The sequence below is a fragment of the Bipolaris victoriae genome (assembly GCF_000527765.1).
Source record: "Bipolaris victoriae FI3 unplaced genomic scaffold scaffold_11, whole genome shotgun sequence".
In the NCBI taxonomy this organism is placed as follows: Eukaryota; Fungi; Ascomycota; class Dothideomycetes; order Pleosporales; family Pleosporaceae; genus Bipolaris; species Bipolaris victoriae.
The window spans coordinates 83,325-110,568 of NW_014575381.1; the positions used below are offsets into that span (position 1 = coordinate 83,325).

At 51.7% G+C, this 27,244-nt stretch overlaps 14 protein-coding genes across 14 annotated transcripts; 8 read left to right on the forward strand and 6 right to left on the reverse strand.

Annotated features, from left to right (window-relative positions):
- Positions 1-426: 426 nt before the first annotated feature.
- COCVIDRAFT_34414 (hypothetical protein) lies at positions 427-1,431 on the forward strand (the record flags this gene model as incomplete). The annotated part of the gene is made up of 3 exons (XM_014704992.1): positions 427-563; positions 612-1,252; positions 1,307-1,431. 3 exons carry the CDS (start codon positions 427-429, stop codon positions 1,429-1,431), a joined length of 903 nt encoding a protein of 300 aa, XP_014560478.1.
- A 535-nt stretch (positions 1,432-1,966) lies between these two features.
- COCVIDRAFT_23323 (hypothetical protein) lies at positions 1,967-2,273 on the forward strand (the record flags this gene model as incomplete). The annotated part of the gene is made up of 2 exons (XM_014704944.1): positions 1,967-2,092; positions 2,220-2,273. 2 exons carry the CDS (start codon positions 1,967-1,969, stop codon positions 2,271-2,273), a joined length of 180 nt encoding a protein of 59 aa, XP_014560430.1.
- Positions 2,274-2,735: 462 nt separating this feature from the next.
- On the forward strand, positions 2,736-3,095 carry COCVIDRAFT_89248 (hypothetical protein; the record flags this gene model as incomplete). The annotated part of the gene is made up of 1 exon (XM_014704993.1): positions 2,736-3,095. One exon carries the CDS (start codon positions 2,736-2,738, stop codon positions 3,093-3,095), a length of 360 nt encoding a protein of 119 aa, XP_014560479.1.
- Positions 3,096-3,412: 317 nt separating this feature from the next.
- On the forward strand, positions 3,413-3,784 carry COCVIDRAFT_89208 (hypothetical protein; the record flags this gene model as incomplete). Its single annotated transcript, XM_014704994.1, has 1 exon — positions 3,413-3,784. A coding segment is annotated over one exon (372 nt), but the record flags the coding sequence as incomplete, so codon positions are not given.
- Positions 3,785-4,348: 564 nt separating this feature from the next.
- Positions 4,349-6,217, reverse strand: COCVIDRAFT_34416 (hypothetical protein; the record flags this gene model as incomplete). The annotated part of the gene is made up of 5 exons (XM_014704995.1): positions 4,349-4,369; positions 4,431-5,552; positions 5,610-5,945; positions 6,002-6,151; positions 6,203-6,217. The coding sequence occupies 5 exons, from the start codon at positions 6,215-6,217 to the stop codon at positions 4,349-4,351; spliced, it is 1,644 nt and encodes a 547-aa protein (XP_014560481.1).
- A 1,009-nt stretch (positions 6,218-7,226) lies between these two features.
- On the reverse strand, positions 7,227-8,252 carry COCVIDRAFT_34417 (hypothetical protein; the record flags this gene model as incomplete). Its single annotated transcript, XM_014704996.1, has 5 exons — positions 7,227-7,306; positions 7,429-7,492; positions 7,543-7,904; positions 7,972-8,106; positions 8,159-8,252. The coding sequence occupies 5 exons, from the start codon at positions 8,250-8,252 to the stop codon at positions 7,227-7,229; spliced, it is 735 nt and encodes a 244-aa protein (XP_014560482.1).
- Positions 8,253-8,618: 366 nt separating this feature from the next.
- COCVIDRAFT_89286 (hypothetical protein) lies at positions 8,619-9,258 on the forward strand (the record flags this gene model as incomplete). The annotated part of the gene is made up of 2 exons (XM_014704997.1): positions 8,619-8,639; positions 8,752-9,258. 2 exons carry the CDS (start codon positions 8,619-8,621, stop codon positions 9,256-9,258), a joined length of 528 nt encoding a protein of 175 aa, XP_014560483.1.
- A 576-nt stretch (positions 9,259-9,834) lies between these two features.
- Positions 9,835-11,850, reverse strand: COCVIDRAFT_23327 (hypothetical protein; the record flags this gene model as incomplete). The annotated part of the gene is made up of 2 exons (XM_014704945.1): positions 9,835-11,711; positions 11,766-11,850. 2 exons carry the CDS (start codon positions 11,848-11,850, stop codon positions 9,835-9,837), a joined length of 1,962 nt encoding a protein of 653 aa, XP_014560431.1.
- Positions 11,851-12,249: 399 nt separating this feature from the next.
- Positions 12,250-14,317, forward strand: COCVIDRAFT_23328 (hypothetical protein; the record flags this gene model as incomplete). The annotated part of the gene is made up of 3 exons (XM_014704946.1): positions 12,250-12,416; positions 12,550-12,665; positions 12,729-14,317. 3 exons carry the CDS (start codon positions 12,250-12,252, stop codon positions 14,315-14,317), a joined length of 1,872 nt encoding a protein of 623 aa, XP_014560432.1.
- Positions 14,318-14,724: 407 nt separating this feature from the next.
- On the reverse strand, positions 14,725-15,260 carry COCVIDRAFT_62274 (hypothetical protein; the record flags this gene model as incomplete). Its single annotated transcript, XM_014704998.1, has 4 exons — positions 14,725-14,764; positions 14,875-14,961; positions 15,114-15,172; positions 15,225-15,260. Coding segments are annotated over 4 exons (222 nt in total), but the record flags the coding sequence as incomplete, so codon positions are not given.
- A 283-nt stretch (positions 15,261-15,543) lies between these two features.
- Positions 15,544-18,778, forward strand: COCVIDRAFT_88987 (hypothetical protein; the record flags this gene model as incomplete). Its single annotated transcript, XM_014704999.1, has 2 exons — positions 15,544-16,936; positions 16,986-18,778. The coding sequence occupies 2 exons, from the start codon at positions 15,544-15,546 to the stop codon at positions 18,776-18,778; spliced, it is 3,186 nt and encodes a 1,061-aa protein (XP_014560485.1).
- Positions 18,779-21,025: 2,247 nt separating this feature from the next.
- On the reverse strand, positions 21,026-21,760 carry COCVIDRAFT_34423 (hypothetical protein; the record flags this gene model as incomplete). The annotated part of the gene is made up of 1 exon (XM_014705000.1): positions 21,026-21,760. The coding sequence occupies one exon, from the start codon at positions 21,758-21,760 to the stop codon at positions 21,026-21,028; it is 735 nt and encodes a 244-aa protein (XP_014560486.1).
- Positions 21,761-22,738: 978 nt separating this feature from the next.
- COCVIDRAFT_23332 (hypothetical protein) lies at positions 22,739-24,409 on the reverse strand (the record flags this gene model as incomplete). The annotated part of the gene is made up of 8 exons (XM_014704947.1): positions 22,739-22,986; positions 23,053-23,098; positions 23,146-23,891; positions 23,959-24,106; positions 24,162-24,176; positions 24,227-24,247; positions 24,305-24,315; positions 24,385-24,409. The coding sequence occupies 8 exons, from the start codon at positions 24,407-24,409 to the stop codon at positions 22,739-22,741; spliced, it is 1,260 nt and encodes a 419-aa protein (XP_014560433.1).
- Positions 24,410-24,860: 451 nt separating this feature from the next.
- Positions 24,861-26,940, forward strand: COCVIDRAFT_34425 (hypothetical protein; the record flags this gene model as incomplete). The annotated part of the gene is made up of 3 exons (XM_014705001.1): positions 24,861-25,153; positions 25,207-25,640; positions 25,691-26,940. The coding sequence occupies 3 exons, from the start codon at positions 24,861-24,863 to the stop codon at positions 26,938-26,940; spliced, it is 1,977 nt and encodes a 658-aa protein (XP_014560487.1).
- Between the last annotated feature and the right edge of the window lie 304 nt (positions 26,941-27,244).

The window sequence follows — 27,244 nt, forward strand, 5'->3', positions numbered from 1 at the left end:
ATCTTCCTGTCATGCAGCCACAAACTATAATCATCTCGATCTGGACTGACCATGGCCTGATGCCGTGCCGAGTCGAGCCTGCCGACGAGGCCCCTCCACCTCAAAGCCGTGCAATCTGCCCTCTTTGTGCATCGGCAAGCGGGGGCCTGGCTCTCCCCCCGTCACGTGCGCGCCCTGCGCCGTTATCCAGGGCCTCGTCCATCGACCGGAGCTCGCCGATGGCCATGTCAACGAATCGAAGCGCGTTCTCGCCGCTTCCTGCGCGATAGTCCATAGCTTGCTCGTGAAACCATCCGATACACATCGGTCTCCTCCGCTTGCCGGTCCCCAGTCCAGCTGCCGTTTTTCAGTGGTATATCTATCTTGATCGCCCTTTCGTGACTGTCTGCTTCATCTGCACATCATCATCCAATTCACATCATCGCAATGTCTCAGCTTAGCTACGCCCGCTACGGCAAGGATAATGTCCGCCTGTACAAGGTCGACAAGGACCCCAAGACCGGCATCCACACAGTTGTCGAGCAGACAGTGCGCATCTTGCTCGAGGGAGACATTGAGCAATCGTAAGCATACTAACACAAGTCGCCATGACGCCAACTGACGCGCCCCAGCTACACCAAGGCAGACAACTCGGTAGTCGTCGCGACCGACACGCAGAAGCAGACCACCTACATTCTCGCAAAGCAACACCCCATCGACCCACCAGAGCAGTTCGCCGCCATCATTGGCAACCACTTCATCAAGACCTACCCTCACATCCACGCTGCCCACGTCAAGATCATCCAGCACCGATGGACGCGCATGTCCGTTGACGGCAAGCCTCACCCACACTCATTCTACCGCGACGGCGAAGAGACGCGTGTCATCGAGGCCGTAACCCGCGAAAACGAAGGCGTCTCCATCCGCTCCAAGATTGAGAAGCTGCTCGTCCTCAAGAGCACAGGATCAGCATTCCATGGTTTCCATCGCGACGAGTACACAAGACTACCCGAGACATGGGATCGTATCCTGAGCACCGAGATTGAAGCCGGGTGGCAGTGGAAGCTGTTCAAGACTTTGGATGAGGTTAGCAAGATTGACTTCGGCGCTGCATGGAGAACTGCGCGAGATATCACCATGAAGGTGTTTGCCGAGGACGACAGCGCGAGCGTGCAGGCAACCATGTACAAAATGTGCGATTTGATATTGGCAGCTGTCCCCGAGGTTGAGGCTGTGGACTATTCGCTCCCCAACAAGCACTACTTTGAAATAGGTCAGTGCATTCAGTCCATATTCGCATATTCTAGTTTGCTAACATGATACTCAGATCTCTCATGGCACAAGGACATCAAGAACACAGGCAAGGACGCCACGGTTCTCGCGCCTCAAACTGACCCCAATGGTCTCATTCAGTGCACTGTCACCCGAAAGGGAACAAAGTCCAAGTTGTAAACATCATCTGTAATTACTGTGTTGCATCTGCCCAAATGCGACGCTTTGATTTCCTGTATACCCTTTGGCGCTTAATAATTTTAGGGGACGAACTTTGAGTGAGTAGAACATTATACCAATATACCTGATAGTACTGGAGAGTAGCAAAAGTAGAAAAACCATTGAAATGAATTTTATGAATTTCTGACTGTCCCGATCGCAAGTGCATGCCACACCAAGACGATAAGTTCTTCTTCAAATTTGCCAGAATTCTACTTTCAAGGTTGAATTTGCAGTTACAATTGTGATCACTTTTGCGTGATGTCGGCTACGCCCGCGCCTGCAGAATGGGACAATCTTACCTAAGCAAATCAAGCCAGTGACGTTCTCGCATGCCCAAAACTTATCGCGAACTTCATCTAATTAGCAGCCGCATCGCATCCACCGCACCACCCACATACCCCTCCTACATCAAATCACACGGCATGAAATTGCGACTCCAAAAAACTCTAGTGTAGCGACTAACAGTGATGTAGTGTTTCACACAACCGCAACGATGCCTCCCAAGTACATGACTGGCAAGGGCCGCACCGTCCAAGAGCCCAGCTTCGCCTCCAGTACCATCTCGGCTTTTACCAGCAAGGAGAACAGGAGCATTGTCGCCGCTGCTGGAATGTTCGCTGTAAGATAACCCCGGTGATAGAGAAGGAGGCATGAAAGACTTGGTTCGGGTAGCCAGTGGGGCGCAAATGAAGAAGTCTTAGAAGGGCGACGACGCGAAGATACAATGCTGACAATTGACTGCGCAGCTTGGTGTCGCTTTCCTACACAGCAGCTGGGCTGAGATCCTCCTGCCTGCGTAAACGAGCCGATCGGATACCGGAAAACGAAACAACATATGCGCTACCATTGAATATTCTGACGCCAGGATTGAATATCGATATGCGTGCAGGAGACACAGCCTGTAATCAGAAAAAGTCAAACGAATCTCTACGCCTGTGTACATATACCAAATTTTACCCCAGGGACGAGCAATGGAACGGGCGTTCAGGTACAATTACGATGGTGGGAAAAATTATGTGAACCCAAACACGGTTCCAAGCATCTTTGTAACATTATGTAACAATAATCTCCCTCTTACCCCTCTGTTCTCCCCTTCCTTTCCTTTCGTATTCGATGTTCTCTCTTTCAACGATCGATTCGTCGCTACGTCACAACCATCGCAGAGCCGCAGAGGCTGAAACCCTACATGCTTCACCCGCACGCTTCACCCCAAATGCCAAGCGCTGTCTTGTTGTCACGGAGAAAAGAAAGAAAGCTTGTACATGACACTCGGACGGTTTACTTTTCCCTCGCCCCTTGACTCGACGTTGGCGTTAGCCCCCCTCGACCCGACACATTCCAAGCTTGGCCCTGTGTTTCGGGGTTTGGTTCCAAAGAACCCAGCCTCACTTGAAGCTGCCACTGTCCCAATACGAACGTTGCCAAGTCTCTCACACATGCTTGGCCATCAAGTCAGCCACACCCCATGCGCCGTGCCTGTGTCAAGTGGGTGGGCTCAGCCGATGCTCGTCCCATTTCTTGGGCAACCCGTCGCGTACCTCACTTTACGCCTTGGTCCCTGGAAAACCAAAAAGGGAAATGAACATATAGCAACTTTTAAGAGAGAACAAAAACAAATGTGAGGCTAAGCTATACGACGGGTAGATACGATGCCGCGCCTCCTTCCCAAATCTAATTCACACGGCCTCTTTTTCTCATTTCATTGGAGGTTCCCATGCAAAGCGCACCATTCCCAATTAGAAAAACTTATCTAGGGCGCGTACACGACGTATCGAAAGCGTACACGTGCGATTACGTAGTAAAAAAAATAAATCAAGCCCTCACTCCCTATTTTCCCACTCACAATCAAATGACATTCAATCACTTTGCTGGTCCCGCGGCGCAAGCCAGCTAAGCTAGTCGACCAACAAGAAATAAAAAATACAATCACATTTGCTAACCGCCTATCGTTGACTACTTACATATGGAAGAAGAAGAAAAAAAATGCACATTCTCACTTTCACCAACCCCACGCGATCGATTGGCCCGCAAGCCAAGGTATCTTGGGACGAAAGGATACCCACACCTCGCTCCGCTCCCCTACCCCCCCCCCTCTCTCTGCTTCAATCATGCGCCAATGGGATGTCCAGGGAACAGAAAAAAGGTGCTAGGACAAGCCGGCTTGATGAATGACATTTCTTGGCCTTTTCATGTGTGTATGTCTTTCTCTCTTGTTCTTTCCTTTTCGGCCGTTTTTTTTGCTGGCTTCCCAAACCCCCGGTTGTCGGGTTTTTCGGAAGGGGAGGATATGGGCATGGTGTTGGTTTCGTAAGCGCTGGTGGCGTTTTCTCTCTATCTTTTTTTTGGGGGGTGGGTACACGTGCGGACGTGTGAGTTGGTGCGTTTCTGGACGAGTATCGGAGAAAAAGGTGGAGGGTGCTTGGCTGGGACAATGTGGCCGAAGTGGTGGGAAAAGTGTAGACTGGGCCGTGGGTGAGAGGTGAAAAGCATTTGGATGGGGGAGTTAGGCAGATGCAGCACAGAGTAGTTGAATAGACATTGATCAAAATCATCCCTCTATTGGTAACTACGCAAACAAACAAAAAAACAGACAATCTCTAACTTTTTCTCAGAGTAAAATCGTCTGCCTGTGTGTATGCGGGTGAAATTCGGATCAACAGTCCGGCTGTGAAAGAAAAGTGAGAGTATACAAAAAGTGAGGTCTCTGTATCTAAACCAGAAAATAAGACCCGGCATTAAGGCCCGCTAGAATTACAGCAACAAGAGAAACCTGGCCATCCTCAAGATGACAACAATCAGATCCTATCAAGAAGGCATACAAGAATGATAAAGGGAAATGTGTCGTAAACATGCGTGATGCTGGGGTATCTTTAGTCTATACTTCTCTAACCCAAACCTAGCAATGCAGTTAGTATATGGTTATTCATTTCGAGAGTGAGTATTTGGTAGTGACTTACCTCCATCTTCGCAACATCGGAGCCTTCCTTTTTGGCAATGCTCTTCGCCGCCTGGATAGCCATATCCAGATCATCTTGATCAGCCATGGTAATCATGTCACCATCGTCCTTGAACTCGAGCTTGAACTTGTTCCGGACACCAAACTTCTCCCGAATTTGTTGCCAGAATTCGCTGATGAGTTGGTCTGAGCTGATGAAGACGTAGCGTGTGTCAGTGGAGTGAACCTTCACTCTGATCTTGCTACCTGCACCGCGGTTGCTACCACCGGATCTGGTGGACCTCGCCGGTGATCGTCTCCTTGATTTGGTGCGGGGCATCATTTCAAACTCGGCATCGTCAAGATCACTGCCATCGTAGTCGTCTTCCTCCTCCTCTTCAATGTAGGCTGGTCTTCTGGTCGACTTTGTACGGGAGTATTGGCCGCGGCTTGAACGCGATGGTGCATAACCATCATCCTCGTAGTAGTCATCGATGATGTCTTCGTCCGAGCCACGGCGGCGCTGCTGCCTGCTGTATTCACGATCGCGTGTGTCACGATCACGAAGGTCTCGTTCCCGCGTATCGCGCTGTCCCCGCTCACGTGTAGACTCTGAGCGAGCTGGTGGCGGTCGCTCCGATGCAGAGCGCTGTGTTGGCTGGCGGCGGGGCGGCTCTTGGCTGCTTGGCTGGTCGAAAGCAGCTCGTCCAAGATTCAAAGGCTGGGGCTTGGGCCCGCCACCTCGTACAGATTGTGCGCGGCTCATTGGGGCGTTGGGATCAGCTGCAGGTCGTGCTCCAGCAGATCTCCTTTCACCAGATCGCCTATCCGCCTCCGGTGGCGGTGTGGGTGGGAATACATTACGGTTCATCGGGGGTTCCGACTGCTGGCGTGCTCGGCTTTGGAGCTCTGGCTTGACAAGGTTGGTTGCCGCGTAGGAAATCTTGTCTTCGGTTCTGTCGTCCTTTGCAGCCTGGCCTCCCTTCTTAATCTCAGCACCAGCAAAGCCGGTAAATGCGTTGGATCGGTCTGATGCGGCAACAAGGCGGGCCTTTCCAAGGTAGTCCTTTGTCTTCAAGTTCTTGACCTTTGCCTCGTTCGGGCGGTAGACGATGCCAACAGGAATAGAGAAGACGGTGTAGCCCTGGAGGGGGCATTGTTAGTTCGTAGCACATTGGTACAAATGCAGAGTCACACATACCTCGGCTTCCTCTCGAATTGCCTCATCAATTACATCGTGGTCTGGAACCACCTTCTCCTTGGCAGCAAAGGAAAGATCCTGCAGACCGGCATCCCTCTGTTGGAGGTAGATGTAGCAGAGACCACGGTTGAACAAGACCTCACAAGAGTAGAGCTTGAACTTTAGGCCCAGCTGTTCGTAGTCGATGTTGTTGTTTCCACGCAGGTACAAGAGAGTGTCGTTGAAGTTGGCAAGGGCCTCCTCAAAGTCGCCCATGAGGAAGTTGGACACACCCTGCTGGAAGTATGCGACTGCGAGATACTGGTCCAGACGCACAGCGCGCTGGTAGCATTCGACCTGGGTAGTCTGTCAGTATGCCCCTCATGGCATCCGCAGCGTAGCGCTCAACTTACCGCCTTCTCGTGCTCACCGAGGGTAGCATGGATTACGCCGCAATTAAACAGAATCTTGGATGTGTCGGAGATCTGCTCAAAGACCTTCAGTGCCACGTCGAATTCGTTGTTGTCGTAGCTGGCGAGGGCTGCCACCCAGGTTTCGATTTCCTGGCCTTTCTATCAGCAATTGCAGGTGGTGAGGGCTGTTGTTGAGCGTACCTGTTTCAGAGACATGACGAGTGGTGTTCACTTGTTTACCCGGCAGTATGGTGTCGTCAAGCCTCAGCTTACTCTTACTCTCCCGCTCTCTTCTCTTTGTCAGCCCACTTTGCGAGGGTCGTATCTTCTTTCTTTCTTGCACACACACACAAACACGGGAGGGTTAAAAGCCTTGGGGGGGTCGGGTGCGGGAGGATTAGGGTTGTAGCCGCCGGGGCTATTTGAGTGGCGCGGTGCTGACGATTATTGCTCCGGGAGGGAATGTGCGGTGGTGGTAAGTATTAGCAGGTCGAGACGGCCTGGATGCAGCTCGGAGCGGTTCGCGGTGAAATAAACGATTGTAGCGGTGCAAACGATTAGAGCACAGTTGGAGGGCCGGAAGAGAGGGAAGAAGGTTTCGATGGCGACACGCAGAAGAGACAGGGGACGGCGGGCATATGGCGGGCGGTTGTGCTGCGAGGGCTATAGGTGGGGAGACCAAATCTGAGGTCCATCGTGTTTGAGGCACAAGGCTTGGCTGGCACCTCGTCCGTCGAGGTGATTGGACCCCTGCAACATGGACAGCGCTTCGAGCTGGCCGTCCAAGACGCCGCAACCCGGCCAAGTCAGCCAGCCCACCGTGGCACCACGGCTGGTTTGGCCCTGCCCATGCCTCCGTTCGCTCTCGTCCACCCGCCCTGGCCGCGAGGCGGGCTGGAGTCGAGGCTGCTCAGCGCCCGCCTTGCAACAGCCCCCTTTGATCTTTGACCAGGGCGTCGAGGTGGCGTTTGAGGTCTGTTACATGGCCACGGTCCGACTGAGACAGCCACGTGACAGCCACCTGCGCCAGCCAGTCATCCCCTCGCCTGGCCCTCTCAGGCATGAACGCATAACAACTCCAATCCTCCTCGAGTCAACGATCCCGCACCCGCAGTTTCGGCCTCGCCATCAAGGCACGCGTGTTATCTTAGCAGCACACCCTCGCGGCACTTGGACGGCACTATGATTGCTTGGTCTATCTTGGTATTACTTATCTGCTTCCTGATCAGAGCATACCGCGATCGCGCTGCTCCTCGCGCTCCTGCCACACCGTCTTGCCAGAACACGAACACACCGTCTTGTCGTCTGCAATTACATCAACGTTAGCAATGGTGTACGTGTGCGTGTGCGTGTGCGTGTGCGTGTATGTGGGACCTGGAGTTGATCGATGTCCCAGAACACGTGGGGAAAGCTGGCGAAGCACTTACTATCCCATACGCCCGCACTGCGTGCAATGACCCCAACTAGCGTGTCTGCGTCGTTCTTGTCAAACTATTGTGAAGTTAGATTAGATCAAGGCCCAGCTCCATGGTGACGCATACCTTGCCGTCCTGCTCTTTCGCAACCACGATGCTGCGCCCAATCACTTCCCAGATGTGCATGGGCTTGTCGAGAAACACCGATCCCACTCCACCCTTTCCAACCTGAACGGTTCCAAAGATGCCTCGACAAGCCTTGGTCTCTTTTTGTGACTGACCAAGTTCCCAAATCCCACCAGTCGATTCAGGTCCCTCGGAAATGTTTCCCGACTCACGTACTGTGGCATGATAGGTTCCAGGTGACAGCCCTCTTATACTCAAGTCCACAATGGTCATACCAGGAGAAACTTCCACCATGCGCACCAGGCCGCGAACCTTGTTCTCCACCTGTGGTGCGTGTGATTCTAGAATGCATACCGCTGCACCTGCGTGGCATGGTCAGTATCGCATCTCTATATACGCGTGTGTGCCAAGTCAACGACACCAACATACTGTCTGATTTGCCCGACCCCCGGAGAACAGCATCACGCCCAGTAGCTTGAATCGCCTCTACAATGGCCGACGGTGCTGCTGTGCCCTCGACAGATACTAATTGCTCCTTGAGGTTGGCAGTCACTTTGTTGATACCTGCACCTTGTCAGAAGCCAAAATGACGTGCATTGGTAGTCCGCGCTCGTACCACTCAACTGATGTAGGGAACCCTCGATGTCGTTGATGCACGACTGACAGGTCATGGGCACTGCGAATATCGTTTCAAAGGCTGTTACCGTCATGGCGAAAAGAGTGAAATCGGTATAATAATGCCAAAGGCTCGACTGTGGAACAAGAGGAAATGGTCAAAGTTGTGAAAACATGCCACTTCGCCCTTGGTACTTATTACTCGCTTTGAAATCCACACCCGAATCCCCCGCCCGACATGGATGCGGCGCTGGGGTGGGCAGATCTTATCAATCATGTGACTGCGTTCTGGAAATTGTGAGCATTGCGGCTTGGCATCAACCTCCACTGTGCAGCGACTACCACTGCGACCACGAGATTGCATCCGCCCAACCGCCTTCTGGACAGTCCTAGGGCGACTCTCCACTTGTCGTAATACAGAAGGCAGTCGGTTTCCCTGGCCATTGGCCCCATACCACACAATGTCGCAAGTCATAGGCAAGGTACACATCCCCATCGGACCTCCGCACGCCCATATCCAGGCCCTTCCAGCAATTCCCCTCTAACACAGACAATACACCCCCTCACTACACCACAGCTAACACAATCCCCCAGACGCGCCTCGCCTACGCCCGCTCCTGGCACCACCTCGACATCGGCAGCGACCCACGCGCCCTCGGCCGCGTCGCCTCCGCCATAGCCCTCACCCTCATGGGCAAGCACAAACCCATCTTCGACCCCTCCACCGACTGCGGCGACTACGTCGTCGCCACAAACTGCGCCCAGCTCCACACCACGGGCAAAAAGCGCTCCCAGAAACTCTACCGCACCCACAACACCCGGCCCGGTTCCCTCAAAGAACTTTCAATGGATAAACTCATGGCCAAATGGGGCGGCGGCGAGGTCCTGAGGAAGGCGGTTAGCGGCATGTTGCCCAAGAATAGACTGCGGAAGGAGAGACTGGCGCGGCTGAAGACTTTTGAGGGGAGGGCGCATCCGTATGCGCAGAATTTGATCAAGGTGGGAAACGGAGGTGGGCAGAGTATAGTGGAGCATCAGGATGTTAAAAGAACGTTTGCACGCGCGAGGGAGACACAGGGTGATGCGGCGCCGGCTTCATGACAGCGTGGGGCTGGAATAGAGGCAATGGAGATTGTAGGCTTGTAATAAAACTTGTATGCATGAGTACGGTTATGTATGGATGGTTTGCATTTTGGATTCTGGATACCTATGAAAATGAACAAGCACACAATATCTGACACACTATATTTAACCATGCGACAAGGTAAAGTGCGAAGAAATGGGATGGACGTAGTATTCAATCATTACAAAGTGAATCACTAACACATGGCCAAGCCAATTAACAAAAATCTATTTCTTTTCATGTGCTTCTCTATTACCGGCATTGTACGCGTCTCTCTCTCTTCGCCCCGTCATTCAGCCGTGAAGATACATGTGCGAGAAGATGAAAAAAAAGATGCGTGAATTCCTTTGCCTAAAAAGAGTGAAAAAGAACCCGCTATGCAAAAGCCCTGCCCGCCCGTGTAAGAAACGCAAACGCCGTGAATGCCATTCTGAAACTCCTGATTCCATGGGAGAAGACAAAGAAATTTGACAAGAGAAGAGCGAGGAAAGAAGAAACCAGAGGCCCGAGGGCACAGTTGAGAGATACAAGCTGGCGAACAAAAGCGTGTCGCTTTACTCCTTTTTACTAGCGAGGATGCTGTATTGCCCACCGCAGCCCGCCCAGGTCAGCTTCGTCTCCCGAACGGCAGTATTATCAATCATGGTTGGCACTTCAATGTCGTCATCAGTGCCCTGGCCCGTCTGATAGTTGGCCGAGAAGCCCCATGAGTAGGCTTTGCCGTCCTTGTCAATGACGATGCTGTGATCAGGACCGCATGCACCAGTGACAACGTTCTTGAGGTTGGGAAGAGGCGTGGGCTGAACAACAATCTTGGCCTTGCCATTGTTCTTCAACACCTTGTCCTCGTCTGTCTCAGCATCGAGCTCAGACGGAGGCAGACCGGTCTGCGCACCGTCACAGCGACCCCAAACAAGTACTTGTCCATCCTTGGTGATGGCAAGGTTGTGGTGCGCACCTGCGGCTAGTGACTCCACTGACTTTCCTTCAAGGCTGTGTATGATCTTGGGCTGGAGAACGCTGGCATCCTCTGCACCAGCGTTATCAGTGTAGCCCGTCTCACAGTAATTGTTCGCACCCCATGCCCAGATGTGGCCGTCTTCTGCAATTGCGAGACCGTGGTAGTCGCCAGATGCAATGTATGCGATTCGTTGACTGTGCTTCTTGATCGAAGTATCGTGAAAGCCGATCCTGTTGGGTTGCAGAGCTTGGTGCAAATTGCGCTCAGTCACGCGACGACCGAGTTGATTCTGCTGACCGTTGCCCCAAGCATACACGTGTCGGTCCTTGTCCAGCACATAGACATGGTTGGTACCGCAAACAATCTGTGTAACCTTCTTGACGGTATCCAGGTAGACAGGACGCGGAGCAGTGTGGTTGCCACGCTCAAAACCAAGAATGCCTTCGTTTTTGCGGAAAGTACCCCAACCATAAACAGCTCCCTCAGTTGTCAGCGCAAAAGAGCAGCTGTCGCCAGCAGCAACGTCGACAAATGTTGTATCTTCGGGAAAAAACTCCGCGGGAACAGGCTTCGGTGTGGCCTCCTCGTCATTCAGACCACCAGTCTCGTCTTCTGAATCGGAATCGGAATCATCTGCGCCCACGTCGCGCATCTTGACGTTAGCGTTGGATGTGTCACGTCCAAGTGCACCGTTATCGTTTACGCCCCATGTCAGAATCTTGTTGTCCTTTGTCAGCGCAACAACGTGCATACCGCCAGTAGCAATCCTGACGACGTTCATGTTCGTCAGGGCTTCGTTGAAGCGTGGTCGCTTGACGTCGATAGCCTTCTTCGTTGCCCCGAATCCAAGTTCACCAGAGCCACCCTCACCAAATACAAAAACCTTGAGAGGCTCAGTGTAGCGGATGGCATTGATCTCGGTCTTCTTTCCCTTTGCGCGTCTTGGGCCCTTGGGATTCGGGACAAGGGCGGGATTGACCGGGGCCTTGGGCTCAGCCTGTGGTGTTGGGGCCTTGGACTCGACCTTGGAGGCAGCTTCGGGCGTGGGCTCTGGCGATGCTTCCGGTTCGCCCTCGGGCGCGGTCTCGGGGGCAGCCTCGGGAGCAGGCTTAGGGGCAGGCTTGGGAGCGGCCTTTGGCGCAGCCTTCGCACCATTGACCTTGGCCTTCTTTACAGCAGGCGCAGGAGCCTCCTCTGCTTCCTGCTCGCTCTCCTCGTCTTTCTTGCGCTTTGTTGTCTTTTTAGTCGCGACTTTAGGCTCAGCCGCAGGAGTCTCCGTCTTCTTCGCGCGACCGCGTGCAGCAGCTGCAGGATCCTTAGCAAGTGATGACTTTGATTCAGACGCGTCGTCCTTACGCTTTTGAGCTGGTGCTTCGACCTCTTCGGTCTTTTCATCAACGACTTTGGTTTCCTCGGCTACACCATTGGTGGCGGGCGCGTCATCACTCTTCTTTGCACCTTTTCGTGGGGCTGCGCGTTGGGTTAGTTGGAGCTTCGTTAGTCGCGATGGGTGGTGTGACGTACCAGTGCCATTGGCTTTGACTTCCTTGACGGTCTTCTTCTCAGCAGGCTTTGCGCTCGTAGCGCGAGATGCAGCTGTCCTGGCCATTATGCGCGACAAAGAAAACTTGATGCGCGTAAAAAAGGTTGTGTTGGAAACTGTGGTGGAAGAGGTTGGTGTTGTCCAGCACGGAAAAATGTTGAACTATTTAGTAGAGTTGGCGCTAGACTTCACATGGATCCACCGACGTGCAGCCACGGCCCGCCAGCTATTCACCGCGCACCTCACCGCCTGATTGGTTGCCCGGCATTCATTGCTCGCGTTCACCCTCGAGGCGCGCAGCATCTCGCACTGCTCTGCTTCCATCACCACTACATCCCCTTCTGATCGTCTCGTGCGTCCGGTTGCTTACGTCATATTCGTACACCGCTGGTACCTAGATGGTTGCCTAGGTACAAGCGTATTCACTACAGAGGTGAATATTACAACATCTTCACCTCCTTCATCATGTTTCACCAGTTCTTTATTCTTGTTGTTGTTCTGAAAGGGGCGTTTTGCGTTCAGCCGGAAGCGCCACCGCCGAAAGCGGCTCCCCTGCGTGACCTGCCATGGGCCCAACTCAACTTCTTGCACACCACCGACATTCACGGCTGGTGGGGAGGTCATCTGCAAGAGTACGTGATATCTTCCTGATACTCCTTGGTGAAGTCATACTTGGCTCGTCGAGGAACAAACACTCCATCTTACTGCGAGTTCTTGTTTACTTGTAATGGCCCGTGGTACAACATGATTTCTAACGTGCATCAGAGCATCCTATTCGTCAGACTGGGGTGATTATGTCTCCTTTGCTAAACACATGCGCGAAAAAGCAGATGCGGATGGATCCGATCTGTTGCTCGTCGATACCGGAGACCGAGTAGAGGGTAAATTTAAATGAACTCAATACTTATGACACAAACACTGACCTCGCCTCTTTACCATTCTAGGCAATGCAATCTACGACTCCTCAAAACCTCGGGGAAAGTTCACCTATGAGATTGCCAAGGAGCAAAAAATCGACCTTATTTGCTCTGGCAACCATGAGCTTTACAAAGCTAATACCGCTGAAGGGGAATTCTTCCACACTGTTCCCGACTTCAAGGGTAATTATATAGCTTCGAACCTCGATATTTACAATCCAAAAACCGGAAAATTGGAGCCTCTTGCCCAAAGATTCAAGAAATTCACCACCAAGAATCAAGGGATCCGCATCCTGGCCTTTGGCTTTTTATTTGATTTTACAGGCAATGCCAACAACAGCGTCGTGCAAAGAGTTGAGGACACTGTGAAAGAAGAATGGTTTACGGAGGCTCTCAAGGATCAAGACGTCGATCTTATTCTCGTATTTGGTCATGTTGATATCCGCTCCACAGAGTATGCGCTGCTGTTCTCTACTATTCGTGCTTTGCACTGGGACACTCCCATTCAGTTCTTTGGAGGACATACCCATATCCGTGACTACAAGATCTTCGACAGTAAGTCGGTAGCTCTCGAGAGCGGTCGGTACATGGAAACCATCGGATTCATGTCTATTGCTGGACTCAGCACTGGAGGGACAAAAGACGCAGCACCTGTGCCTCAAAGCTCAGCGCTCACCTTTTCTCGTCGCTATATTGACAACAACCTATTCTCCATGCACCACCATACTGGAAAGGATGATCAGACTTTCCCGACCGAGCACGGCAAGAAAGTATCAGAAGCCATTGGCGATGCCAGAGAATCTCTCGGCCTCGGCAAGGTATACGGTTGCGCACCACAGGATCTATGGATCAGTCGAAGACCATACCCCCACAATGAGAGTATCTTTACCTGGATCGAGGAACAGCTCTTACCCCAGTCAATCGAGAAATCCGACCGCATCCGCGACGGGGGCAAAGCACTGGTTCTCACAAACACGGGCGCCATCCGCTTCGACATTTTCAAGGGGCCCTTCACCAAAGATACCAAATTCCTCGTCTCGCCGTTTACTAGCGCAATCCGATACATCAAAGATGTACCATACAAAGCAGCAAGCCAAGTAATAAAACTTCTCAACAACGAGGGACCGATCCTATTAGAAATGATGGAAAGCAGAGCATTCCTCCAACCTCCAGAAGCCTTCGCAGCAAAGTCTAGGCCACACATGCTTCAGGTACTTGAGACTGCTTTTGCGAAACCCGAGCACGGCCAGGCACCTCTCAGCAGTACCAGCGAAGACGAACCAAAGCCCTTCCCAGGTTACACGACAAAAGATGACGCTGGTACAGATGGCGATGACACAATCCACGAGCCGATTGCCTTTTACAATGTACCAAACTGTATCCAATCAGCTGTTGGATTCGATCCTGCGAGCAGCAACGATCAGGAGGCTGAGACTGTGGATCTCATGTATAATCAGTTCATTGAGAAGTGGGTTTTGTTGGCGCTGGAATATTTAGGTGAGAAGCATAGTGTGGATGATACGTTGGAATATGATGATGGGAAGAGCTTTACGGATATCATGACGGAATGGGTTGAGGAACATTGGGGTGGGGATGGAGGTAAGTGTGATGAGTGATGAAGGTCGATTTAGAGGGTGATTTAGATAGTTCCATACGCAACGAATCTTGTGATTATCGCTATTCTCCCTGTCATGCACGTGTTCCGCCTTTATCCGCAATGTCTCCAAGGAAAACAGATTTGAATGAAAGCCCACGAAACTGCTTGCACAGGGTTGTCTTCGAAAGATCAAATGTCCGATGATGCCGCTACGATGCCAAATTGCAGGAATTAAATTGAGCATATAACGGGCTCAACACAAATCTCGCGTCCATCTTACGGTTCATGTCCTTCAAGTTTTGAGCGATGCTTTTGTAAAGCCTGTCGGTGCAAACCAATATCTTTCGCCCTAAAAACGCCGTACCATGTAAATGCATGTCTGTCCCAAACTCCAAACAGTTCGTTCAAATCGTCTGTCGACTATCGGCGGGCCGCGCGGGCTTGTTCTCGTTCGCTGGCGTTGTACCTGTGAATACTGTTAGCCTCCATCCGGGACGCAATCAAAACCATTGACTCTCGAGATCGCGGCGACTAGTCTCCCGAGCCAGGTCGGCGCGCTCAGAAAGAGGGACGTACTTCAGGAGCTTCTCAATCAGATCGACGTGAGTGAGAATCATGCGGCGGCAGCAGTAGCGCTGAAGACCGACGCTATCGAGTGCTTCACTGGAAGAATATGCATATCAGCAGAGTATATATAACAAGGGCCTCGGGGTTCGCGTGTGTAGACTTGGGGTAAAAGCATCGTCCTACCCCAAGGTATTATGGATAGGGTGTAGGAGGTCGGTAGGAGGGTCGAGGTAAGGTGGGGCACTTACGCTTCCTCCATGCCATCACTGAGAAGTGCCATGTATTTCTCCCACAGGTCGCCGGTGACCTAACATCGGATCAGTGTATGCGCGCATGAGCTTGAGTGGTGGTCATGGTACCTTGCCACAAGAAAAGCAACGGATCGGGACAATCATTTTCAAGTTTTGAGTATTTTACAAGTCGAGCGAAGTATCGCGATCGCGGTATTGCAGTCTTGGGTTAACGTAAAAACGTAGTAAACTTGTGGTGGGTAGTGCGCAGCGTTCGCGATGCCGTCTCAAAGAAAGTTGCGGGCGGCGCGCTAAGAACGCGGGCGGTGAAAAGCTCGGGCCAGCTCCATCAAAAAAGATTCTCAAGATACATTCAGTGCACGACCATTACGACAATCGTCACCCATTGTAAATTTTTACACCAAGCTTACTCCTAGGAGCAGCTACCATGGCGGACGCAACTCCCCAACTAAAAAGGAAGAGAGAGGAAGCTGCAGCGCAGAAGAAGGCCAAGAAGCAGAGGAAAGAAGAGGCCGCGGCGGCGCTCAAGGACGGTCGCAACGGCGAACCTACAATCTCTGCGACTGATTCGACCCCCAAATCTACTACGACGACTACTCCAAAGAAGCAATCGAAATCGGCGCCACATACAAATGGCGTAGACAAAGATGCGACCAATGGTACCCCCACAAGTGCGCAGAAGGCTAAGAAGCCGCAAGCACAGCAGAACGGATCGGTAGACGATGATGAGGCACAAGCTGTCGGCGTAACAGTCAACGGAATCGCCGATGAAGTGGCGCAAGCTGAGGAAGAAAAGCCAAACGGAGTAGCCAATGTGGTGGACAAGGCAGCACGAAAGAAGGCGAAGAAGGAGAGAAAAGAGAAGAATAAAGCAGAGCGCAATGACCTTGGCACGACCCACACATTGGAACTGGTCAAGAAGAAGAAGAACAAAAAGTCGGGAACTTGGGTTGTGTCCCCTGCTCAAGGAGGATGGTATTTGCCTGCGGACCCAGTATTCTCTAAAGATGAGAAATACCTAATCGTTGCGAATCTCAAGTCGCTGTGTGTCTATGCCACGGATACATCTTTACTTGTCAACGAGCTCTTGGATAACGATACTGGATTACTCACAGCATACGCTCTTTCGACTGTAGCGCCACACCTAATCTATGCCGCTTACTCATCTGGAGAAATCATGTTGTGGGACTGGGTAACGGGTAAAAAGACCGGGCGATGGGAGATTGGTACTACGGTCCAGAACATGGCTGTTGTCACACAGCCCGAGTCTGATCAAGATCTCGTGTACTGCCATGACGCCGAAGATGGTCATAGCCTTACTCTCCGCTCTCTTCGCACCAACCGCCAAATTTCAGCTGGCGAATCCAAGTCGGAGCTCAAACAGATACTCAACACAAGCTCTGCAATCCGCGATATTCAAGTTCTCCTACAAGGCAAATACGTCATTGTTGCAACTGCCGATTCACTCATTGTTGGGAAGCGTGTTAAGATCACCAAAACAGCGCTTCACGAATTTGAATACGTCTGGCGCGAGCTGAAGTTCTCAAAGCACATCAGAACCTTCCACATTTACCATCGCGAGAAGCAGGAAGCCAGCAACGGAAAGAAGGGTGCACAAGATCAAAGGGATATCCTTGATGTTGCCGTTGGCGAGGAGACGGGCCTCATCCTCTTGTTCGAGGACATATTGGCCTCATTTGCTGCAATTGAAAGCAGTCAGAAGGGCAAAAAGGAGAGAACAGATACTGCTGAGAGTCTCAGGCCTAAGCGCCTACACTGGCACCGAGACGCGGTGGGATCCGTCAAGTGGTCATTAGATGGTGAGTGTGCTCATATTCTAGGGATCTGTACGATTACTAACATGACAAGGCAATTACATTGTTTCTGGTGGCGATGAGACTGTCCTCACGATTTGGCAGCTTGCTACAGGACTACCACAACACCTACCTCACTTGTCGGCAGCCATTGAAAACATCGTAGTCTCACCCACGGGTTCTGCTTATGCTCTGACACTTGCTAACAACTCGGTCATTGTTCTGTCCACGACCGAGCTCGAGGCACGCACCAACATTGTTGGCATCCAGTCACGAAGAATCGACACTGAGCAAATGCCAAAAGAGACCAAATCTGGCAACATGTACCTTGGCATCTTCGAGGCAGTACCTATGACTGTAGATCCCACAAACCCCAACGAAGTATCATTTGCAGTGCCTTCGTCACAGCCCCGTCAAAAGAAGGGAGGCTTGAAACCAGAGCCATACCTACAGACGTTTGATCTTGCGAACCAGCGTGCCAAGAGCCGACAGGCATTGACACGCAACAATGCAACAGAGCCTAATGTTGCTCCAGACGGCGGCCGGATCGAAGAGCCCAACGTTACACACATTCAAATCAGCCACGACGGAGAATGGCTTGCGACAGTTGATGAATGGCTTCCACCAAAATCGGACACTCGTTACCTCAATGAAGGCATCCCTGAGTTCAATGAGCAGGAGCGCCTGAACCGCCGAGAGGTATACCTGAAGATCTGGCGACGCGACAACAGCAGTGGACAATGGAAGTTGGAAACTCGAATCGACGCACCGCATTTCTTCGAGGACAGATGTGGCAATGGCCGTGTTTATGATCTTGTTGCTGACCCTACTGGTGCTGGCTTTGCGACTGTGGGCGAGGATCATGTTGTAAGGACCTGGAAGCCGAAAACGCGATTACGCGATGGCGTTATCGTTCGCGGGGCTCATCAAGAAGGTCTGATTACCTGGTCACTCGACCATGCAATTGAGATCAGTGACAAGCTTGATATTACCGAAGGATCGCAGCAATCCTTGCCCCCACGCACCTCGCGGTTAGCCTTTTCCGCAGATGGCTCTGTTCTTGCCATGTCTGTTTCTTGGAATTTCGAAGAGGATGCGGGAGTAACACATTTGATTGACACCAGCAGCGGAACCATTCGACGATCACTGACAGAGATCGATGTGACTGCTTTGTCCGGTCTTGGATTCGTCGGACAGTACTTGGTAGTAGTCGCAGATGCCATTACCGTATGGGACATGGTCGCCGACCAGCTTGTATACAGCGTCTCCATCGAGACCCCCGGCCTTAACCGCCTGGAGCGCGTGCCACTGGTCCGACTTGCGACGAATGAGATGGACAGTACATTTGCTGTAGCACTACCTCGACTGGAAAAGAGTGAGCTACACGGTTCGAAGACCAAAAAGGCATCGTCCAAGGTCTTGATCTATAGCCCAGAGCATCACAAAGCACTGTGGAGGGAGACCTTGTCGCCTATGAATCTAGCTCTTGCATCTCGAAGAAGCGAGAGCGGCTACATTGTCCTCGACTCACGCTCCTGCCTCAGGTCAATCAGCCCAAGTGCAGGCCCTCTGCAACTTCTTACTCCGCCACCTGAAGAGCAGCTCGAGGCGCACCGCATCACCCACCCAGATGAGATTGACATGGAAGACGATGAGCCCGAGCGACCCCTAGCCAACCTTTTGGTGTCGGAGGATCTCACTCAGGACATTGATCAAGACGAACATGTATTCAACATGCAGGACCTACAAAACGTGCTGCATGATGGCTCCGTACCCCCGCCTCCACAAGGCCTTTTCAGTAATATTCTGGCGTTGATTGGTGGCAAGACACAAAAAGTAGCGGCATAGGCGCTGTGCATATTTTGGCGATTATGTATCTCGTTCGTACTTTCTTCTTCTGTAGGATACAATGACATTGACGTGTTTGTATGCTTGGAATTTCTGGAGATATCTTTGGTACTGTGAAATTCGGAGTGCCTTCATGTTTTGGGGGATGGTGTTGATGATTCATCTTTCGACACAAGTCCTTATTAAAGCAAAGGGTTGTCACGATATTGCTATGGTTGCTGCGCATACCTGTTTTTCCACACATTCGTTCCTTTGCATCACAATCCCTTCCCAACTCGGTTATTCCAGTCCTTGCATACCCCAAGGCCGCCAACCCCCCTTCGCTACCAGACGATTGCGGGGTCGCCGTCAGCGCCCCACCCTCGGGCCAACGCACCTGCATCATCCCCTTCTATCTCCGTGCCGTCAGCGTGTGGTTCCCCTCGATTCCAGCTCTCTTTTTTTCATTTCAACTATTGGCTTTATAGATGCGCCCCGTAGGAAATTTGCCATCAAAGTACTAGCCCGCTTGGCTTAGTGGTACAGCGTCGCACTCGTATCATATTGTATGAAATGCGAAGATCCGCGGTTCGATTCCGCGAGTGGGCATCTTTTTGATCGTATCCCGTTGTTTTTGCACTCGGTGCCGTGTTGTTATGTTTGAGTTTGGTTGGGTTTGGTAATTTCGTTTTTTTTTATGAAGTTTGAATCAAAGTATATGTACATACAGTTTTTTGTTGCTGATTTAGGGCTAGCGCAGGAAGAATAACCTTTTATTTATTTTTAGGCATAGCTGTGAAAGGTGAGCTGCTGTGGAAAGTTATGATGTTCTATTTATTGTTCTTTGGTCATTGTGTTGCTAGGTATGGTGATGGTTGATCTCAGAGCGAATGTCATGGTATTTAGTCTGATCAATTCTTATCGACATTAATTATTCCGATATCCGACTTGAGTCTATCAACAGTACTGTACCAAGATATCAAAGAACGATAACGTGTTTTGAAACAAAAAAAATATTCGCAATACTCGTTATCTCTCATCTACCAGGGTTGATGAGTTGCCAAAGTCTGAGTCTATACAGGGGTTATATGTGTGAAGGACTTAATTAGCGCTTTTAGTCCGTCGCGCCGCGCCGCGCCACAACACAACACCACGCCACTCCCCTCCCACGCCGCGGAATACAGCAAGTAAAAAACAAAAAACCCCTTATTCCGCCAGCTACATCGGATAAGGTTTTTCCGCGAACAAACCGCGGGGTCCGGTGGGAAGAATGGAGTGAGAGATCAGGGGAAAAGAGAAATAAGTAAAAGGAAAGGTGGTAAGTAGACGTTGCTTTATCGGATATTGGGGGACGGAAGTGAATGAGTGCGAGGGGGAGAGGCGGGAAGGGACGGGAAGAGTGGATTAAGATTCGGATAAATTGGGAAAGGGAGAGAAAAAAAGGAATAATTAGGGTGTTGGCTGCTAGCGGACCGTTTGCGGTGCGGGACGGAGTAGTGGGTGGAGGGGTAGAAAAAGCAATTATAATTTCCTTGGATTTTGTTCCGGTGGAGTGATCTGGGTCGACTGTTTGGAAAGGAAAAGGAAATGATATAGTTATTGGAGATCGATGATTCTCCATTTGGCAATCATACTGGAATAGACTAGCGAGGTTGTATTTCGGAAACAAAAAAACAGACGGATAAAAAATAAGCCAAGCGAGGCTGGCGTGAAGAATAGTATTGGTATGGAATAAAGTAACTTTGTTCCTCCCAGTCGTCAATGAAGGTATATTCCTTCTTCATCTTCATCACTCTCCTCTCCTTCAGCCTCTCGGGCCCCAACAAAGTTTGCTCCGCTCTGCGTGCCTTTTCTCTCTCTCTCCATTACCATACTGGTTCTCGACTGGGGGGTATCGTTTGGTTGTAAAATGCATTGTGTGCGTAGTATCGGCACACAATGCAGATGGGGGGTAATAATGGAAAAAAGAACGGAGAATAGACAAGAGCAAGGAGACTGATGGCACAGATTTTCCTGAATCAAAGAAGAAACAAAAAACTCCCAAACCTGCGGCCTCTGGTGTCATCAAAGAAAAAAAAGGGTGTATATGTGATAAACAAAAAAAAACAGAGGAAAAAAGTAAAGGGCGTTAGGAAGAAGTCTGAGATGCCGTTAGAAGATGCTGTCATGAACATGAATGTCCTCCTCCTCGTCCCCTTTGGTGTCTTGCATATCTCGCACCACAAGTGGTGCATGTGAGTATGCTTGTTATTAATAGGATTCTTGTTTTCATAGCTCCCATCGTGTCGACTTTGATTTGTTGTCCGAGTTGGAGTAGTTGTTCTTGGGCTGGATAGGTTCGTCGTGCTTCCCAATATCCTTGAATAGATCATCGGCGCTCAGACTCAGCGCATCCTCATTGAGGCCAAAAGAGCTCAGACCAGGTAGAGCTGGGGCCGGAGGGCCCTTTTGTTCCGGAGCTTGGACAGGCTGGGGCTGCGATACGGTGCGAGTGTTTGCGTAGGTGGGCGTGTCGACGTGGCCCTCTGGGACGGGGCCGGCGATAAAAGTTTTCCTCTTACCGAACCAGCTGCCACTCTTCCTCCTGTTCAGACTGGGCGCCTGGCTGGTGATGGTCGCGGGAGAGCCCGGCCGGTCAGACTTGAGGCTGTCGGAGGAGGAGAGGGTGCGAATGCCGAGAAACTTGCGCACAGACGTAGGACGTTTGCTCGAGGGACTCGTGGGGGACACGGTGCTTGCTCCATCGCTGGTGCGGCTCTCTCGCGGGTATGAATCGAGAGTCGCGTTGTCGGACGGCTTTTCTGGAGGAGGCGACTCTCTCTGGGGTGGCGAGGCGGGCGACTTGGGGGTAGGATGGGAGGAGAGCGGTCCCTTGCCCGGTGTGGGAGGGCGAGGCGAGTCGGGAGGACTGTCGAGCGGCGCGGGTATCGAGGTGCCCTCTGTGAGGGAAAAGTTGATGGGCGTCAGCGTCAATGGCTTGTACTGGAACTTTGTCGACGACATGGCTGGCAGAGGCAGGCGCGTGGACCAGGCGGGGAGTGATGTTGGGGTGAGGTTGGAAGCAGAGAGAAGTCTGCTAGGGCGGCAGTGGAGATGCTGTGGTTGGCGTGGCAGCAGCGGGTGAATAGCAACAAGTACTATAGCAAGAGGCCGCAGGTGGGTGGAAGCTTCAGGAGGTGCGTCGGGCTGATGAAGCGGAGGAACGTGACGGGGGTCTCCACGGCCGGGGGGTCGAGAAGTGGGTAGCAGGGACCGGGGGTGTTGGCACAAGTTGCAACACGACGGAAGACGCAAGACGCAAGACGCAAGACACGCAACCGAGCGAGCGCGGCAAGGCAAGGCGAGACGAGGCGCAGCGAGGCGAAGGGTAGTGGACGATGGCGTATGGACAGGGCGCCGATGCGTGGCCGGCCCAAGTGCGCAATCCGCAACGGCGACGACATGGAAACATACAGCAATCGTACATACTCGATGTGTACATAGACGGTCGCTACAGTACATAGGCACATGCATAAAACCCGCGCCGGCAGAGGATATGCAGCCCAAGCCCACGTACCTGGCATGCCATGGCTGCCCGCCCTGCGCCGCCGCTCTCTAGCCTGCCCGGCCCCATGCCACCAGCCACTCGCCACTCAGCGCCGCCCTCGCCCACACCCGCCCACGGATCACGACGTCGACATCCATACAACCATCCAGACTCATACTGCACCACTGCGTCTCCAGACCCGGCGCATGTCGGATAACTCTGTGTTTTGTTGACAGTCGCCCCTCCAGCCTACACCACCCTCTTCCGCTGACATGTCCATTGCTTCACCCTACCCCCTGATTGGCCGGCTGCCGACATGCTGATGTAATCGCCCTGCCGCCCCTTGCATGCCTTCTTCGGTGTTTCCGTATCCATACATACACACATACATACATACACTACATACATATGTACTACATACTACACACAACTCCCTCATTACCCTCCCTCCCCGTTCACCGCGTCTTGCGCTGGTGAATCTCGTCCAGCTCCGCAATCTCATCCAGCAACTGGCACGTCTCTAGCGGGTTGGCAATCCATGCTGTAGTGCACGCCAATCGCGCCTTGAAATCATTTGCTCCCGCACTAAGAAACTGGTCGCCCACATGCAGTGTCTTGCTGCCTGCAATTCCCCCAAAGATGCGCTGACACGCCAGCACTCCCCATGATTTGTCCCCAATGTCAACAAACACGTCGTTTCCGCCTGCTTTCGTGTCAGTACACATATATCTTCACCTCATATTACCCAGGGTCCCGCCTTGCAACTCACCATTGAACGCGCAAAACGGCAGCCGTTGGCCAACCTCAGAAATTTCCTACTAGTGTCAGCACAGTCCTCTGCCCCCATCTCCGACGCACATACCAAAATCTTTTGAATAATCAACACTGTCTCTTCTAGCGTTTCACGGCAAAACTTATATCCAGGCTTGGGCACAATGCCTACTGCCCTCTCCTTGCGCACCACATTGGCCTCCATCCGGAAGTTCCGAATCGTGTCCCTCAGCGAGGCCTCTGCCAGGTCCAGGAGGTCTTTGATGTCCGTCTCATGCCATAGCAGCATCTCTTCCAACAGCCACTCTGCTCGCGGTACTAGCCGCAACAGCACTGGGCTGTTTTCGTCAAACTTGAAACAAAAGTTGCTCTCGCCTCCCATGATGAGCAAGTTCTGACGAGCCTCTCGAGGCAGATCAGAGGCCTGGATGGCATCGAGCAGGCCGTGAAGTCTTCCGTAGTATGGCTTTGCCTCAGTGTATCCGGCAGCCGTGACAATGCCAATCTTAGATCCACGCCGCATCAGTCCCAGTATCTTTGGGATGATTGGATTGTCGGGCTCAAGATTTTTTCCGTCGTCATAGAGCGTCACATCTCCGTCAAAAGTCACGAGTTCCAATGGGCCATTGCGGACCAGACTCATTACCTGGGCTGTGTTGAGAACCAGACGAACGTCATTAAAAGAAGGAGGCACAAAACGCCGGTGGCTAATGAAACGCCGCTGGTCTTGCCATATGAATGCATCATGTAGTGCTAGTGGTGTGAAGAAGTTTGCTACTGACGGTACCAACAGCTTCAGCTTTGACCGGTCTGGTTTGCCATCTTTCTGGTGCTGAACTGTATGGTGTCAATACACAACGATTTGGATCATGCTTGGGAGAATCCCCGTGCTTCAGTTACTCACTGTGATCGTTGATTATCTCTTCTACATCACGCATAATCTCAGCATACCGCCGCTGGGCAATGTTGGCCTGCTGCTCGACCGATTCGCCATTGGGCTCAAACACGGCTGTAGGATGCGAGTGCAACACAAACGGGACAGCTAATAGACCCTGAAAATCTATGAGAAACCGGCCAATGTGATTTTAGAGGCACAATGGGTGTTACCTTGATCCATTCAATCTGATAGCATGGTTAGCCTAAGCAGGGAGTAGAAATTGAGTGATGCTCACAAGCTGATCTCTTCGATGAGTCTTCCAGATGTATTAGCGGTGTACAACCAAATGCTCAGTTAATCACGTTGCACACACCTTGAGAGCATCTACAAGTCAGAGAGCATCATGTCAGCATACTGGTTGTAGCCATAGCGGCAAAAAGGGTCAGCACTTACATTCTACACGGTATCTTGTCGTCATTTTGGCAGCAATTCAGTCTGTGAGAGGGGAGGAAAAGAGAGGAAGATGGGAGAAGAAGCAATAAGGTATGAGCTGTCAGTATGGTTGAGGCTGTATGTCCAAGCTTATCGGAGTCCGCCGCTAGTGGCTGGAGAGGGAAGGGACCATGCACAGGTGACCTGTGATGTCCCCGCACAAAGCTACTACATGCACTACGACAAGAGGCTGTACTTGGATGTATGACGGCCATTACTGGTTCGGCCATCACTTGCCTCTCCGCACCAAACAATGGACGCAGCACCAGGAACCCGTGGCTCCATGTGCAACGCAAGCCGACAATCGATAAGCGGGGGATCTACCAGCGGCCGCTACTGAGAGCTCCGACCTTTATGCAAGGGCCCACCGCGCCGGAGCAAACCACTGCAACTCACCTTCTACAATCCCCTCTGCCGCTGCTAGCCTTGCCGTCGCCATGGATTCACTGAACAATGTCACGCTGCGGCCATGGCCAGCTACTGAAAAGGAAGAGCTGACCCAGGAAGACCTATTGATCAAGATCGAGCAGCTCGCAAGCGAACGGGGCCATTTGCGCAACATCACCGAACAGTCGCTGCAGCAAGACATTGACGCGGGAAAACACGTGCCCGACGGTGCCGACGATGCAATCAAGCAGGAAGACAAAGACAAGGAAACCGATGCGCCGTCCCGCCAGGAGCAAGTAGAAAAGGTGTTCAAAGCAGGCCAGGAAATGTACAGCCACTTGGAGTACGTATCGCCCGCATATCCATGCCGACGACGCGACGTCTGACAAGAAACAGGTGGGCTAAGTTTGCTGCTACCAATGCGCTCGACCTCGTCTCCCTCGTCCTGTCGCAAGATCCAAACAAGCGCAGCCTCAACTTCTTCAGCCCAACCTTTCGCGAGCAAGGTCTGAACCAGGGCATTCCTCTCGGGTCTTTTGGTATGAGCCGGGAGAATCACGAACACCGCATCCGAAAGCCCGAAGAGCAGCAGAGGTTGCAGGATGTCGAGGCGAGACAAGAGGTCGTGGCACAAGGCGCACGTATGGACGCGCTCGACTCGTCAGTAGATGAGATCCTTAAGGCAGCAAAACACTTGGAGAAGGAAATTCGACGTGAGACAAAATACTGGCATCAGATTGTCTCCGTCTCGGACAAGGGCTGGCCTATTCAGCGTCTGCGTCAAAACGTACGTCACGCGCCTTTTGCAGTGCGCTATGGACTTCCAGAAGGTAGGGGCACCCATTGAACGGAGACGTACCAGAGCTGACAGAACCTTTAGCGAGTGATCACTTCAAAGCCCGTGGTTTCGCCCCTCTGCAAATGGACAAGGATGGCAGCATCATTCTAGATCCAGCTCTTGCACTAAAGCCAAAGATACTCCGCGTTCGAATCAGCGTCGATGGAAAAATCACCGGAACATCTCAAATTTCAATTGACACGGAACTCGCTAATCAGTCACTGGAAAAGTCCATCCAGCTGGCACGAGATTCTTTGTTTGAAGAAGAGCTATATTACGAGATGAGTTTGGAGACGCGCCAATTGTTAGCATACGGGGTCGAATTCCGGGACTCTGTCATTTATGTTGATGCGCCTCAAATGGGCAGCCTGTCCCAAAACCGCAAGCTGCTCATCGATTGCGTACCCCGAGACGATCCTATACCAAATAACCAATCTCGTGAGTACGACTGGCTGGCTAAGAATATTGCCGAATCACTCCGCCTTTTGCTGGCTCACGAGCATAGCATGCGTCTCTATCGGAGATCACAGCTCCCGCCTCCATTAACAGGAAAACCACGTGAGAAACAACCACCGCCATTGCTACGTACCCTCCTTGCTGTCCTTTACCACATTGAGGGCGTGGATTCGCTTCACGCCTATCTTGGATTCGTCGCGAAGACTCTCCGCAGCGCCGGTCTGGACGTGACGTTGGAAACAACACGTGAGAATTCTTGGGCAGCGCTTGTTGGAAGCTTAGAAGCATCATCCAAGAAAGGCATATCAGCTACTGATCAGCTCTTTGAGATTTTCATGAAGCCGTTTGGTGGAACTGCTACTTTGACCCTCCCTACTTCAAACGGCGCACAGTCGGAAACTTTGAGTATCGTTACACGCACTATCATCGGTCAACCCACCTTCGGCACCGAACACAGATTAAATCTTCCGTCCACGCTTAGCTCCGATCTTGGATTATTTCAGCAGCAGAAGTTTGCTACTGTCGAGGAACTCAAGTCATATCTGGACTGGATCCTTTCGCTCCACGTTGCCCATCGATTACTCAAGAACGACTACTCTTCACGCGCGCAGACCAGAAGCCAAGATGCACGGCTCTCGATTCGGACCAAGGATGCGAAGAAGGGTGTTGCATCGTCAAAGGATATTAGAATTGAATTCAATGACGGAGAGCTCAAGGTTGCAAGGTTTTCTGCTGATGCACCAGAGGATTCAGAGGATTCGGAACAATCACACACCTGGGTTGGGACAGATGACAGTACATCTTTAAAAGAGGTTGTCAAGAGTTGGGTTGGATGAAAGTTTGGACCAAACGACAGCTGCAAACAAAATTTCAGTATCCCTCCATCTGCTACGTTTTACGAGACTAGATTTCATCCGATTTTAAAAATGAGGACAGTCATTGTCCATTGTAAGATTATACAAATCTCTACGACATCAAAAACACGAGCCTTCCTGCTCTTAGTCCAAGAACAGGTACCCCGGTCTAGCTCCGTCCGCACCGTACCGCCAATGTCACATTGCATCACAAAAGCGGGGTGAACCATTGTAGAGTCTAAACCGTAAATAGGTAGCTACTCTTGGATATAACCTCAAATGCAGA